Source organism: Stegodyphus dumicola, chromosome 5 (genome assembly GCF_044657685.1).
Source record: "Stegodyphus dumicola isolate Sdum_Otavi_A_Nest chromosome 5, ASM4465768v1".
Lineage (NCBI taxonomy): Eukaryota > Metazoa > Arthropoda > Arachnida > Araneae > Eresidae > Stegodyphus > Stegodyphus dumicola.
This window is the reverse complement of record NC_140772.1, coordinates 50,888,267-50,903,878: the sequence shown is the minus strand read 5'-3', so window position 1 is coordinate 50,903,878 and position 15,612 is coordinate 50,888,267. Positions and strand designations below refer to the sequence as shown.

At 33.1% G+C, this 15,612-nt stretch overlaps 1 protein-coding gene across 2 annotated transcripts in view; it reads right to left on the bottom strand.

Moving 5' to 3' along the window:
- LOC118180954 (atos homolog protein A-like) overlaps nucleotides 1–15,396 on the bottom strand; it is a 213,122-nt gene extending 197,726 nt beyond the window's left edge. Inside the window, exon 1 of one of the 2 annotated variants that reach the window (XM_035350032.2) lies at nucleotides 15,247–15,396. In XM_035350032.2, coding sequence (XP_035205923.1) covers nucleotides 15,247–15,262 — 16 coding nt within the window. In that variant the 5' untranslated portion in view covers nucleotides 15,263–15,396. The remainder of the gene's footprint in view (nucleotides 1–15,246) is intronic. The other variant, XM_035350034.2, reaches the window with a different exon arrangement.
- Between the last annotated feature and the right edge of the window lie 216 nt (nucleotides 15,397–15,612).

The following is a 15,612-nucleotide window of genomic DNA, read 5'->3' as shown; positions in this document are numbered from 1 at the left end:
AGTCAGATTATACGAGGGCTATCCAGAAAGTAGATTACGTTTTGGAATAAAAAAATAAACAAAGTATAGGAAACAAATTTTATTATATACAGATGAAAGCCACACTCAAATACTACTTTTCTACATAGTCACCATACAAATTAAGGCATTTATCGTAGCGATGTACGAGCTTGGAAATTCCTTCGTCGAAAAATTCGGCCGCCTGCGCCTTCAACCACTTCGTTACCTCTTCTTGCAGCTGTGCGTCGTCATCAAAACGCTGCATAGCCAGCCACTTCTTCATTGCTGGGAATAGGTGGAAGTCGCTCGGTGCCAGGTCGGGACTGTACGGCGGATGAGGAAACAACTCCCACTTAAAAGATTCAAGAACTTTACGAGTGACATTTGCCGTGTGGGGCCGGGCGTTGTCGTGAATCAACAAGATCTTAGAGCTCAACATTCCTCTGCGCTTGTTTTGAATTGCTCTTCTGAGTTTTTGGAGAGTTTGGCAATACCTTTGAGAGTTTATTGTAGTGCCTCTTTCCAGGAAGTCCACCAAAATTACACCTTTTCTGTCCCAAAAAACAGTCGCCATCATCTTCCTTGCCGACATTGTTTGCATGCATTTCTTGGGTTTTTGGGGAGAACTTGTGTGCCCCCACTGCATTGATTGCAATTTCGTTTCACAGTTCACATGTTTCACCCATGTTTCGCCACCAGTAACGATGCGATCGAGTAAAGAGTCACCATCCTTATGGTAAGCGTCCAAAAAGTTCAACGCTGCAGCCATTCGCTGATTTTTGTGGTCCTCTGTCAAGATTTTTGGAATCCATCTTGCACAAAACTTGTGGTAACCAAGCTTTTCGCTGATGATTTCGTGCAACAAACTTCGCGAAATTTGTGGAAAACTCAAAGAAAGTTCCGTTATTGTGAAATTTCGATTTTCACGGACTTTAGCATCGACTTTTTCGAGAAGTTCGGCGGTCACTATGCTGGGTCTCCCACTTCGATCTTCGTCGTGAACATTGGTTCGGCCATTTTGAAATCTTATGACCCACTGACGCACTCCACCTTCAGTGATAATGTTGTCCCCATACACTTCACGAAGCTGCCGATAGATTTCTATCGGTTTACAGTTTTTTGCAGTCAGAAACCTTATTACTGAGCGCACCTCGCAGCTCGCGGGATTTTCAATTAACGCAGACATTTCAAACCGTCACAGTATCTGAACGGAGCACAGCACGAACCTCTCACTAGCACGGCTAGATGCAGACTGAGCTGCGCAACGCTCTGACCCCAAGATGGCCGCGCTAGCCCCGCCCCTAGCGGACACAGACGGAAACGTAATCTACTTCCTGGATGGCCCTCGTAACAAATGAAGACACATGATAATCCACAATCAAGGTGCACTATTATTCTCCCACAATCATATCCACATACATCCTTCTACCTATGCTACATATAATTGAGAAAGTTAATTACATTCTGACATGTAATGGTCAAGTAATTATTTGTGCAATAATTTACTTTACCATTTCTTACTTTACCAATAACTTATTTCATTATTAATTATGTGCTACATATATTTCCTTATTTAATTATATGCTGCATTGCTAATAGTTTTTATGCATTCAAATTATCTATCTATTATTCAAATTTAATGCCATCAGCTGCTTCTTACTGATGCTGCAATTTAAATGGTCAGCAGTGTACTTACTCTTCAAAAGTTTCTAAATCTCATTTTAATAATTTATCTTCACATGGTATATATTATCTTGCATTGCATAATACCTTACTAACCATTTTCTTTCATAACATTCTCATCAGAGGCGTAGCTCGGGTTTTCAGCGCCCAGGTACAACTGAAGATTTTGTGCCCCTTTCTCTGTTCCAAGAACGGAAAACATTTCATTATAAAATTTAATAACATCAATTTGGCGCCCTCTGAATGCTGCGCACGGGGACAGATGTCCCCCCTTGCCCCACCCTAGCTACGTCACTGATTCTCATCATACGAGAGTAATTTCTAGATTGTTAAAATAAATAAAACAGCAAAATATTTTTTAAGATAAACTTTGTAAAATAAAAACAAATTTAATGAATGTGTACAATTTAATGTCACAAGCTATGAGATGTAACCTTTCAGGTAACATTTGTACTGCATAAAAGCTTGTATTAATGCCATCAATATTATTTGTTTCAGCTTGTAGTCTGAAATGCTTCTGACAAGAATATGGCAAGTCAGCATGAAATTTAAAATTTTGAAGATGGAATGATACCAAAGAATGAAAGATACAATTTCTGAGAAGTTTTTTGGATATTCTAATACTCTCTGATTGGCAGTGTTACAGACGTCCATGATTACTCTATGGATAATCATCTGTTTTGGACAGTACAGTGCTAGAAATGAGTAACTAATGATCTTTACCCACACCTGATCAGAATTGGGAATTTAACATCAATGTTATGAGGTTAGGAAGACTCAGGAGACTGCTGGGGTGTAGACACCAGACAGGACCACAAGATGTTAACCTACTTTCTGTGTAAATACAAGAATGAACACAAAACAATTAAGCTGCCTGCTTACAATGTTGAATATAGCATTGGGTTAATATTTCTCAATGATTCTTATGTTTTTTCAATGTCTTCACTGACTTGACTTCAATGCCATTTTTTGAATGAATTATTTTTTGTAGGTAAGCTGAACATGGATTAAATATTTTTATAGCTGATGGTTTAATTCTTTATGATGTAATGTTAACCATCAATTATAGTATTATTTTATCTACTATAGCAGCTTTTGCTAAAAGTCATCTCACTGTGCCTCCCATGACTTATAAACACATTAACTGGGCCTTAGATAACTAGAAAAAAGTAGTTAGTCCAATAAATCAAATTAACAGTTGTTACAAGCTGACAGCAAGGCAATGATGCCATGAGGCTATGGCTCTGTTATGAACAAGGTGCTCTGCAATTTGGCGGTGACTCCAAAATGGTACAAGATGTGTTTTAGGGCATGATTTAAATCTTTCAGTCCTGCTAAACATATATCTTTAAACATAAATAGCTGTATTTTCAGTTGCTTGGCTGGTATTTTCAGCCCTTCATATACTTCATATAAAAATGATAAGAGATTTTGCAGAATGACAGCACACCATATAGTAAGGCCAGGAAGCATTTCAAGATTGATTTCCAACTATACAAATGGCTAGGTCATACATTACCTATGCCAGATATGGACCCAGAACACTTATGGGGAAACAATTATAAAAAAGCATTCATGAACAAGATTGTTGGATTACTGCACTTCATCACGCTACAATTGACTCCATACAAAAATAAGTAAATAGCCATGACTTTTAGCATTTCAGTCTATACGTAGACTGTAATATGTGCTACTTGGAAAATTAAATATTTTAATGCTACATTTGTAATTTATTATTTATCACAACTTATATTTATGTATGACTGCAGTTTCTTATCATGTGCATGCACACAGTTAAAAATCACATGAACAATATACAAGGGGCTTTCTTAAAACCATTATTTGATTTTAAATAATATATACAGATTTAAAATTGAGCAATTTTCCAGGCCTCACTTTAGGCTGATGATATGACAAACTTTCATTTTAGAAATTCTCTTTTCCAAGACCAGCAGTGATTCAAAATCTGTATGTCCATTCTCCAGTGGTTGTCAGCTCTATGTAAAAACTCATTTTTGTTTGGAGTATGCAAGTGCAGCAGCATTATTGGAAGTAAATGTTTGCAGATCAGTGCTGCCCGTCAGCAATCAAGTGGATAAGAATGCTGAATATCAAATATTTATTATAAGTTTGATTCCCAGCAAATAGTTTGGCTGCATGGGGTTGTCCTATGTGATTCCTTCAGAAAGCCTTCCATGAAGCCAGCCAGCATTTCTCAGATTGACAATTCTCATTTACTTTGATATCATCAATTATATTTCAATGACCAAAATCAGCTTCTCATACAGTCAATTTAATAATTTTCATGGAATAAAGTAATGTCTATCAAGATGATTTAAGACCATTAAAATGCTAGTTATATCAGCAAAGTCAGTTAGTCAAAATACCTTGTTCAAATATACATAAAACTGAGATAATTTTAATACCTTCATGCTAAGAGATGCACATTTTTTAAATTTTAATTTTGCAAATATAAACATCCCTGTTATGAAATTATTACAAGCACTGAGAAGAGCATTCTCATGGCAATTTCAATGTTTTCATTTTTCATGTACATCATATACATTTAGGATATTATACTTTCACTGTTCAATTTTTTGTAACATTTAACATCTCAGATTTGTTTTAGAATAGAAATGCAATTCCTGATGAGGGAAAGAGTCACAATAAAAACAATTCCTCATAAGCAAAACAGTTACAATAAAAACAATTCCTTGGAAGCAAAATAGTCACAATAAAAAGTTTGCTAGCTTTACTTCGTAATTTCTATGGAATTAATTAGAGATTTCAATTGTTATATATAACAAGAAAAAAATGGCCACAAATGAAAAACTGGGCTTACTGGAAATGTTACTACAGAACTGCTACCTGAAAACAAACACAGAATGAAAAAATGAAGAATCAAACACAGAAAATTTGGCATAGGAGGTTTGAATATATCATTATTTTTAACAATGACACTCTGCAGCTCCTTAACGCATGTAGCTCTTGACAGGCCCTGTATGTATCCATGTGTTAAAAAGTCACTGTTAAAGATACTTTTGTGGTTAACATCAAAACTTTTGGGAAATCGCTATATTTCACTGAAAGCTACTAAAATCATTATTTCAAATTAAAGCACTTCTACCAGATAGAAATTGTTCCAAAACTGTTAGTAGTGTAACAAAATTTACACCAGGGACTTCTTGCAAAATGAATTCGAAATATTTCATTTGAAGCCTAGGAAAACACAAAATTATAACATTTATATCACTGAGTGAAAATCCTTTATGTGCTAAAAGCTGTGCTATGCAAATAAAAAGATACATAGAAATTATATTCATGCCCACATTAGTACATCCCGCATTTCATATATATAACAGACTATGATGTTGGTTATATTTTAGAATAAGTCATGGAACTCGGTGCATTATGGAACAACAGAAAATCATTATAGTATTCTAATAAAAATTGCTGCCATAAGAAAAATTCTTTCAAGTAAAAATATCCCACAATAAATTTTGATAATCTGTTATACTTGTCATGATGTAATTTATCTCTTTTGTCAAGTCACAATTACACATCATTCACACAAGTGTGCTCTCTGGAAGTGATACATAACATTGACCTTCAAAATAAAGAAGTACACAATTAACCATGCACAACCTATTTGTGGTTATGAACTCTCTTAGATATAATAAGAATTATGTATTAGCTATTTTTCGATTCATTCATATCAAGTCTCAAAATACACCTGCTATGAGACTCACCATACATATAATGGCTCACATCTTTATAGCATATTTGTATTTTTAAAATTAATTTACACAAAATACCCTACTAGATATTAAAGTTCCCCCCCCCCACTTGAAATCTCAAAAACCTTTGTTTGGTGTAATAATTTTGATACTATATGAAAACATATTACAAGAATGAAATTAGCAGTTTAAAACCATCAATTCTTTGGCAGAATACTTTAGAAATCTCAGTTGGACATGAAAAAGATAATTACAAGTTCTATTAAAAACTTCAATATTGGCATTGCCACTCGTCCTCCTCGTCGGTCATATTTTTTTCAGATCCACACACACAAAGTTTAATGGATAGGACATTTTGAACACATGTAAAAATACTTTCTTCTGCTATTGGACACTTTGAACCTTATCTCATCCTTTTTCCAAGAAGTTCCCATCTGTCTAGAAAGATTGTAAATGCTTGTGTAATTTGTTTCAAAAGCAAACCAATCAATTCAAATCAGTTAATGGGAAATTTACCAATGGAGCGAGTCAATCCAAGCCCAACCAGAGATAATCGGAATAACCGCGAAAGTTCCATTAATGACTAAAAAGAAAAATAATAAAATTTAAAATTACAGTTAGGCTGCACAAAGTAGACTTTCCGTGTAAGAAGACTCAGTGGTCTCGTGCTTGCTAGGCGTTCAAACCGACATCATACACTCAAAACACCCACACTTTATCTGGTTAGACGAATTTTAACCAAATGGAATGGATTATTTTCAGCTCGAAGAGATTCAATACTTAAAAAAAAAATTTTTTTTTTTTTAGAGGCTAACATTGTTCTGTCCTTTCATTTTGGTTCGGCATTTAAAATATTCCCAAATTCTATTTTTTTCCTATTCTGACATAATCGATGTGAGGTAGATCAAGCCATGTCCGTCCGATGATTAGATCAACTGGCTGTGCATTATCAGGTACAAGGTATATATTTATGCCTTGGCCTTTTACATTATCAACTTCAATATGGGCTTTAAGGGCCAAATTTTGACCCCCCATATCTCGGGCCCTAATTGTCCGATCGACTTGAAATTTGAAACGTGGCCTAACAGGGTTTCGGCCTTCCTCCCCATGCTCCGCAGTCTTCAACCTTTTGTTTCTTCAACAGAAGCGTTGAAGTCAACTTTCTTTTGACACATACACACAGTTTGGAAAAAGATGGTCATCTTTAGAATTCAGCAAGTTTATAATTTCTTAAGTTTTTTGTTTCTAATAGGTTTTCAGTTTTTAGCTGATTAAAGCTTGGATTATAAATTTATATTATTTATAGAAATCTCTTATAAAAAGTTTTTCGTTTCCTTGGTATTAAAAGTTTAGGATCGCATAATCAAGGACCACCCAATTTTTTTAATGTTGTTAAAATGACAATTTAAAAGTGTATTCTTTTGCTCATTAATTTAAAATTGCTTTTGAAAGTCGGATTTACATTTAATGTAAATTTCACAAATTTTGTTTTTCTGAGTAGTGAATGCTTTATTCATTTTTTCCAAGTGTTTCAAAAGCATGTAGGGAAAATTCTGGATACATTTGAGATTCAATCTTTTAGTTTTAATTGAATTGTAGAGTTTTAAATGAAAATTTAATGGTTCTTTTTTTCGGTTCTTGATCTCAAATGTTTCAGAAGAACAAGCATGCATTCAAAATATATTAATCAACTTTTATGAAACTTTAATTCATTTTCCCCTGATGAGTTCTGAATTGGGGTTTCAGTAGGAGGAAATTAATATTTTTATTTTTTCATAGTTTTTCCTTTTGGAATTTTTACTTTGAGTTTATTCTACTGATGAATTCTTATATTAATTTTGATTTGTTTAAATACAATGTGTGACCTCTTATTCACGGTTGCAATTACCGTAATTTCGCACGTATAGTCCGCACCATCCTATAGTCCGCAGACACGATTTTATATAAAAAAAATTTCAAAAATCGTCAGATAGTCCGCACCACCGTATAGTCCGCGGACTATACGTTCGAAATTGCGTTTTTTTAATACGGCAATATCCCCATGCTTTTTAAACACATCCTTTTGTTTGCGCCAATTTCTCACCGCTTTCTCGTCCACTTCAAAATAACGGGGTAAAATCCTAGTATACGGTGCAGCCTTGGCGCGACTTTGAAAATTTTCGCCAACACCAAAAATGATCCAAAGAACGCCTATATATATAGTATACACATAGTATATGTATATATACTATAGTATATACTATGTTTAACTATATATTTTCTTTGAATGACCCGTTAACTACTCATCGTATATGTCCCGTTTTCACTGCTCATCATAAAGTCGCCAAAAGTGGCCAAATCCCGTGTGCACCGAATACTAGGATTAAACCAATAACGGCCCGCTTCTCTATTTCATCTTTTTCAGTTTTCTCAACTACCTTGAGTTTAACTCAGCAGTAAAAACTCCGGCGATGTTTCATCAACGTTATCGAAGATGAAAGACAAAATACTGTGCAACGTGCTATACTCGTAATAAGTGGTAATGAAATGTGACCTTCGACCTCACTCACTCGGTGTTGCCGAACCGCGCTTATAAGTAAACGAATCACGCTTTTTTCTTCATACTTCAGGTACTTGCTACTATGGCTCCTAAAAACCGAGTTGACCCATTACTTTTCCCCCTCCCGGCAGTTGCGCTAAAACAGTGCGAAGGACACTGGGATACAAGACTCTGGTTGCGCTAAGTAAGTGCTCATACAAGACTTTCTTTGGCTCATATCCCGGCATCGCTTGATGCGCCAGCCTGGATTTTAGGAGCTACTTGCTACTACTCATTCGTTCTGCACTATGCTCTATGCTTTACTATCGATACGATACATACGAATGTTTTCTTGGAATCTCGCGCTTTTTTTATATTTGATCATCGGCAGTTCACGACAGCGTGTTTTTTAAATTTCAACGATTTTAACCGTGAACAACCAGCGTATTATCCGCACTGGTGGATAGTCCGCAGCTTCAAAAATTCGCATTTTAAACACAGATAGTCCGCGGACTATACGCGCGAAATTACGGTACTAATATTGTTGGAGAATCATCTTATTTTGATTCCAATGTAATTTTACTTTTGATGCTTTACGTTTAATTTACTACAATCCTGCAGCTACAGCGCAGGACTTTTTTTTTAAAAAAAAAAGTTCAGTTCTTAATTTTTGGGATACTACTGTGTTTCTCTTTGTGTACACACACATACATATATATATATATCTGTATACACTAGTGGGCCAAATTAAGAGATAGAAAACATTTTCCCACATTTCTCCTAAAATACTACACAACACCTGGACATTTGGTTGCCATATAATGTCACTGTAGAGCTGGTAACGCTGAGAGGAGTTTATGTATTCCTATGGGCATCGATATGCCAGTAGGAAGTATAAATGTCTGCATCCATCTACTCATCTGATTCCGCTCTGCAATACAATAGGGATTTTTATTGTTTTTCTTGACTAATATTGCTGGTGTTTGCTGAATTGTGAAATAAGTACACATCATTTCTTAGACGAAGATATGAGATGTAAAACCATGGGTAGGGCAGTCCCAAGCTCAGGTTGGAAGAGAATTGGATGTAACACCAAGTCTCATCCCTAATTTGTGGAATCAGTTTAAAAACATAAGGACAGTGTCCAGAAGACCAGAACAAGGTCGCCAGAGAGCCACAACATTCAATCCACAGAAACATCAGTTTCAAGGAAGACAGTTGTCAGAAAATTCCATGAGACAGGACTGTATGTTAGAAAGCCCACTATTTACTACTCATCCACTCCCTCCCACAAAAGACAGCATTTACAATGATGGATACAACACCAACACTGGATACAGCGTCAATGGGCTAATGTTTTCTTCATGGATGAGTCAGTCTACAACCTGATTCTTGGCAATTATTGATATGGAGAGAACCTGAGACCCGATACCATTCAAGCAACATCATGGAAAGAGACCTTTATGGTGGTGCAGCAGTGATGATCTGTAGGGATAATGTAAGATACCCACACACCATTTGTTTGACACTGGCTCCGTGAATGCCCAAATGTACAGACAGGAGATCTTAGAGCTCTATGTGCAATTTTTCAGGGGGGTTGTTCACCTTCCATTCATTTTTATCAACGGCAATGCACAACCACACAGGGCTCACTTGGTTGATGACTACCTGGAAAGCGAGGATATTCACCGAATGGATTGCCCAGCCAAATCTTCTGATCTTATTCCTAATGAACATGCTTGGGATGCTCTTGGAAGGACCATGCAATATGTCAACACCCACCTAAAACCGTTCAGGAGTTAAAAACTGCTCTGGTGGGAGAGTGGATGAGACTTCCATAAGCAGTCCTGAACTCTCTTGTTAACAGCATGAATACTTGTGCATGCTGTCTGTCAGAGGCGACCACACCGCATACTAGCCGTATTTTCACTGCCATCTTTCAACCTTAAGTTTGGACAACTTTGAACTCTTGGTAATAATTCATGCTAACGACTGGTATTCTCATTGTTAATTTGTACATATTATTGTCATACAATAAGCTATATCTATACTTAATTTAATTTATATCCAGTATTTGTAGATATTTGGGGAAAAGTGTTCCATCTCTTAATTTTGTCCACCAGTATACACAGTCAAAAGTCGTTAATCTGGACTCGTCGGGACTTCGGCGATTCCGGATTATCGATTTTTCCGGATTATAGATCATCAGATTAAATCTGGCAAGATGGCATGCAGAAATTATAAAATTAAAAATATGAAACCGTAATTTATGAAATAAAGAACAATTATGATCTAAAGGGTATCAAATTTTTTTTTTAAAAAAAAAAGCTTAATATTTATTTGTTTACTTTATTAAACATTTCTTTCAATGCAAGTTGTTTAAGTTGCTTCGTTTTATGTGATAATACTTTCTCTTTAATTCTATAAACAGACATAATTTCTTGTTAAGTTACAAAGTTCCGCTGTTCACGTCCCGTAATTGCTGTGCCGAGAATACCGACTAACTTGTCAATCGAAATTTTTTCGTTTTCACTAACCTCTCTGTCACCTTCTTCACGTCTTTATCCATTTTTTTGCAGCAATTCCACTTTTTGTTTGATGGACATCGAAACATACTTTCGTTTTGTAGATCCTTTGGGAGCTCCAGCATCGGAAATTCTATTTGACATAATCGAAAGTTCAAGTTTACTTTTATAAAATTGCTCTTACGGTCTGCAAAAAATAATAAGCCAGATCCAATTCGAAAATTAAGGAACAACGCAATCATCAACATTAACTGAAATAGATAATTAGATAATTTTAGCTTATACCGTACGTTATACATAAAACGCGCACACGAAAACGTATTCTGCGCTTGCGCACACGCAGTCGCAAAGGTCTTATGTGCACGCGTCAACGACTATGCGCATGTGTCAACGCGGCGCATGCGCGGAAAGTTTTTAGCTTTGAGGTCCGGATTATAGATCATTCAGGATTATGGGTGTCCGAATTAACGACTTTTGACTGTATATAATGTTCTCTTTATATAGTTAGAACTTTAGATTTTTTATATTTTCTTTATATATATATATATTATGTACACATTATTCTTTTTCTTTTATTTTAAAACGTGCGTTTTTGAGAGATACCAATATTAAACTTTTTTTTACACTTATGATTCCAATTTTATTTTAATTTTGGATGTTTTAAGTTTAATTTGCTTCAATCCTGCAGCTATAGCACAGAACAGGTTAAGTTTTTGTTTTTGGCATTTATTATGCTTTTCTTTGTGTGTGTGTGTACAACTAAAATTTTAAACCAGTAAAAATTTACGTAATTTCTCTTTGGTATTTTCTTTCATGGAAATATATAATTTTGTACAATCTTTTCTTGCAGAAAGAGAGCAATACAATTTACATACGAAATAAATACTCATCATCTTAGGCTACTATGCGACTTTTAAACTTGCAAGTACTTTAGTTTCTGATACAAAATATTTTTATTATATTAATTTCATCACAGATATTCAACAAATTGGTTAACTATATTATGCACATAAGCTCATTTTCATTAAGCAGAAATTATACATCATTCAAACATATGGACATTGCAGAGTGCAGCATGAACTAATATTTATGCAACACTTTAGTTGCTGATAGAAAACTATTAGCTTGTTTATGTACCTAAAAGAAAAGCCAATTAATGTATTCAGTGCAGAAGGAAAGCCAATTAGTATATTCAGTTATTAGTAGATTCATTAAAGCCAATATACTTACTATACATGTTACTGCATATAAAATTTGAATTTGAAAAAATAAACTGAAAAATTTAATCTATGAAATAGAAATTGAAACTATTTTCATGAAAAGCTTCTAAGTGGCATGACTTTCTTCCTCTGATCACAAGATTTGTTATTGCTTAATATATATCATTACTTTGTTGTTTAATTATGTTTTATTTTTTATTAATAATGTAATTACCATCTTAATAAATGGAAGATTATGAGTACAATAAGTATTATAAGCAATCATACAAATTTAGCAAATAAATGCAATTAAAATACAGCTTTTTCCTGTACTGTTAAGAATATTCAGCATTAAATTTAGATTACATTAGTTGGTCAATAAAAATGTTTCATAGAAAACTTTTAAAGGAAACTGAAATACATTTATGTTATATTGGTGTAAAATCATCAAAAATCCCATGCAACCAAATTGATTCTTCAGAAATCAAACTTGATCAAAAGTACCAATATTCTGCAGCTTTAACCAATTAACTATGTTTCAGCCCTTTTCTATATAATTAACAATAACTCAGAAAAATATATGCAGTCCGCAACTCTGTAAAAAATAATATTACAATACTAAACTAGTACTAAAATTCTTTACAGAAAAATACTGAAAAACAAGAAATTATGTATTATTTTCTAATGAATGATGCTTTAATCTAGGAAATGGGAAAATCGTGAATCAATAATGATGACATGTTTTAACACTTAATTCTTTATTATATAACATAAATTTAAACAAAAATCATAAAATATCTCAATTTAATATCCAAAATTACCTTAACATAAAATAATGGCTCATGTTTTTTTTTTTTTTTTTAAATAACATCAGTAATTTTTTACATTTGAGGTTTTCATTATATATTTTAGCACTCTTTAATAATTAGAACAATTAAAAAACTACAAACAATTATTCGAAAGTTCATAAAAATGCTAGTTCATTTCTTCGTCTTAATTAAAACCTCAACTTGCTGAAATATCAATATGCCACACTGCATGCGGTTAAATATTTCCCTGATTTATAAAATCACACAGTTTTAAATTGTGTTTATTGATCATGGCTATCTGCCTAAGACAAAGAATTCCTTCATGGAAAATATTTATATTACACACTAGAAAGAAATTCCCAGAAAACTCCAAGCAACCACAATGAGTCACCAGAAAATATCTCCCATACAGACACCACAATGAACTGAGGATAAAACAAGCTTTTTAGCCACAGTCAACAGTTCTTAAAAAGGATTTATATAATCAATATAACCTATTTAATTCTGAATGACATGTTTTATTCTATACTGGATAATTTTGACATTTTTTTATCTATTTTCAAACAATTAACCATATAAAAAACTTATATTTTTTATCTCCAATATATAATTTCCTTTAAATATCTATACATTGATATTTCCCATCATAAAATTACATAATAAAAATTAAAAATTATTTCTAAAACAGCAAAATCTCAGATTCACCATAATTTGCAGTTGATGTGAAATGAAAATGGCATCACTGACTGATGCAAACTATTGTTTTTATGACTTGAGGTCACTAAATGTTCTTCTCAATCATGATTTCTCTGGTACGTGACACAGAATAATATCAAATATATTCTTCTCAAATCTATATCATTTTATAAAATGTTTTGAACTAATCTTGAAAATTTTCAGAAAACATAAACCTCAGATTACACATCCATAGCAAAAGTTTAATCTCTTTATTAAATCAATACCAGTGCAAAACAAATAGTTAAGGCCTAAATTTGTATATCTTTTTTTGTTGGTACTCTTCTGTTATCAGAACTGGATTTAAAAGTGTCTGTGTGTATACACTTGTACATGTATATAAGTGCGTATATGTGCATATACACACACATACATAAATACGTACATATAAAACAATTGCTATATGAACACATACATACAAGAATATATACACATACATTTCTGAATCCAGTCCTGATAACAAGAAGAATACCCTTTTTTTTTAATAAAAATGAGTATACTAAAAAGAAATACAAGAATAAAATAAAATACAAGAATACCTCATTGAGCTTATTATTTAAATGGATTAAAAACTATGTATCACATACCCTAATAATACGCTTTTGCAATAAAAATCACTACTAAAAAATTGCCTTCAAATACACTTACTTTAAAAGCTTTATATAATGTCCCCCACTATTCAGACTCTATCCCACCCCCTAAAGTTACATAGAATTATGATAAAAAATAAAGAAAAAATTTCATGCCAAAAATGTTTATGTATTAGTATAGGACTGAATTTAAAAAACAAAATTTTAAATATCAAATATATGATGAATATAAGTAATATCATTTGAAAATATGCAACTCTAAGCAAGAATATGCACATACAATAATTTTAAACCTTAAAGAAAATAAGGAAGGAATTTTGTAGAGAGCAATATATACTAACAAAATCAGCAATATCATATGCATAAAATGATTTTCCAGTAAAGCAAAAATAAAAGAATACAAAAATCACTAAATCTTGCACAGTTAAAAAAAGGCTATAATTAATTAGTATTAAATGTGCATCAAAAAAATTCTAAAAACATTAAAATCTTGCACTGTTTACACTATTCAAAGATATTCACATGTTTAGGTAACTCAAAAAAACAGAAACTGAATAAGTAAATATCACTTTTAACGAGAAGCTTTGGCTTTTCTTTTTTAGCATTTCACTTCTCATTCATTTTGAAAATCCCAGTTGCAGAATAATTAATTAAACAAAACAGTTCTTTTTTTTTTCTCTAAAAAAAGAAATTAATCCAAAAAGATGCCACAAAAATAAAAAAAATATTCAATGTAATTTTTTTAAATTTATAAGCATTTTTACTGCTACATTAGTCGCATTATATCAAGAGTGTTAACTATTTAGATGTTCATGTTTTAAAAATTCAACTCAATCAAGGGTCTAACTACTTAGATGTCAATAAGATGTGTTTTAAAAAAGCTTCGATTTAGTTTAACATTCAAAAATTTCTCACACTTACAAAAACAATTACAATGACCATCGAATTTTCATGCATATTACATTTTACAGAAAAAGACAACAATCCCATTTTTGTTATGTAAATACATACACACTTGAAACCTGTACGTTATTTTGTTTATTCAGAGGCAAGCTTCAATGGACTTCGGCATTCCCCCCTTTTTTTTAATATGTTTATAATAAGTTGATACTGAACACAAAAACTTCTGCGAATTACAGTTTTCAGAAATTTATTCGGGAGTACGTATATAATTTCAAAAAAATATGTGCACCTTTGAACAAAACACCTAATCCCTAAAACACTGGAATTAACATGCAATACGTGGTTGGATTTCAAAATAATATCGGGTATATTTTATTTTTATTTACATCCTAAAGCCCTATGACCAACTGTAAATGCGATCTGCCCGTATAGCAACAGCGACCAACAAACCAAAAATACGAAAAAAAAAAAAAAAAAATCACAGACTTAGCACAGTACTTCGATTTTAATGAATTCGCAGGAATATATAATTCTGAAGCACTCTTACCTTCATCAGGTTTCATACTCTTGAACCTTTCAAATATATAATAGCTTTTATTTATCCAAGAGTCCAAAATATGACTACAGTGAAGGTTGTCATTCTGATACTCATCGCCAAATACCAATTCTACCTTACACTCTGCCAGCTGATCGTGATTATGCTGCAGCAAAGCAGCTACGTCACGTGACAACAAACTTAGTCCCTCCCATCAAAGCATAACCAATCAGAGACCCTTAAGAACGCTGCGCGGTTGCAATATACGGGAATTTATCGATTACGGATTTTAGTTTTATTGAAAATCGACGTTTATTCACTGCTTTGCCTGCCTTCTCAAGTAGTATTTGTTTTACGCCATTATTAAAAGCTTCTTCA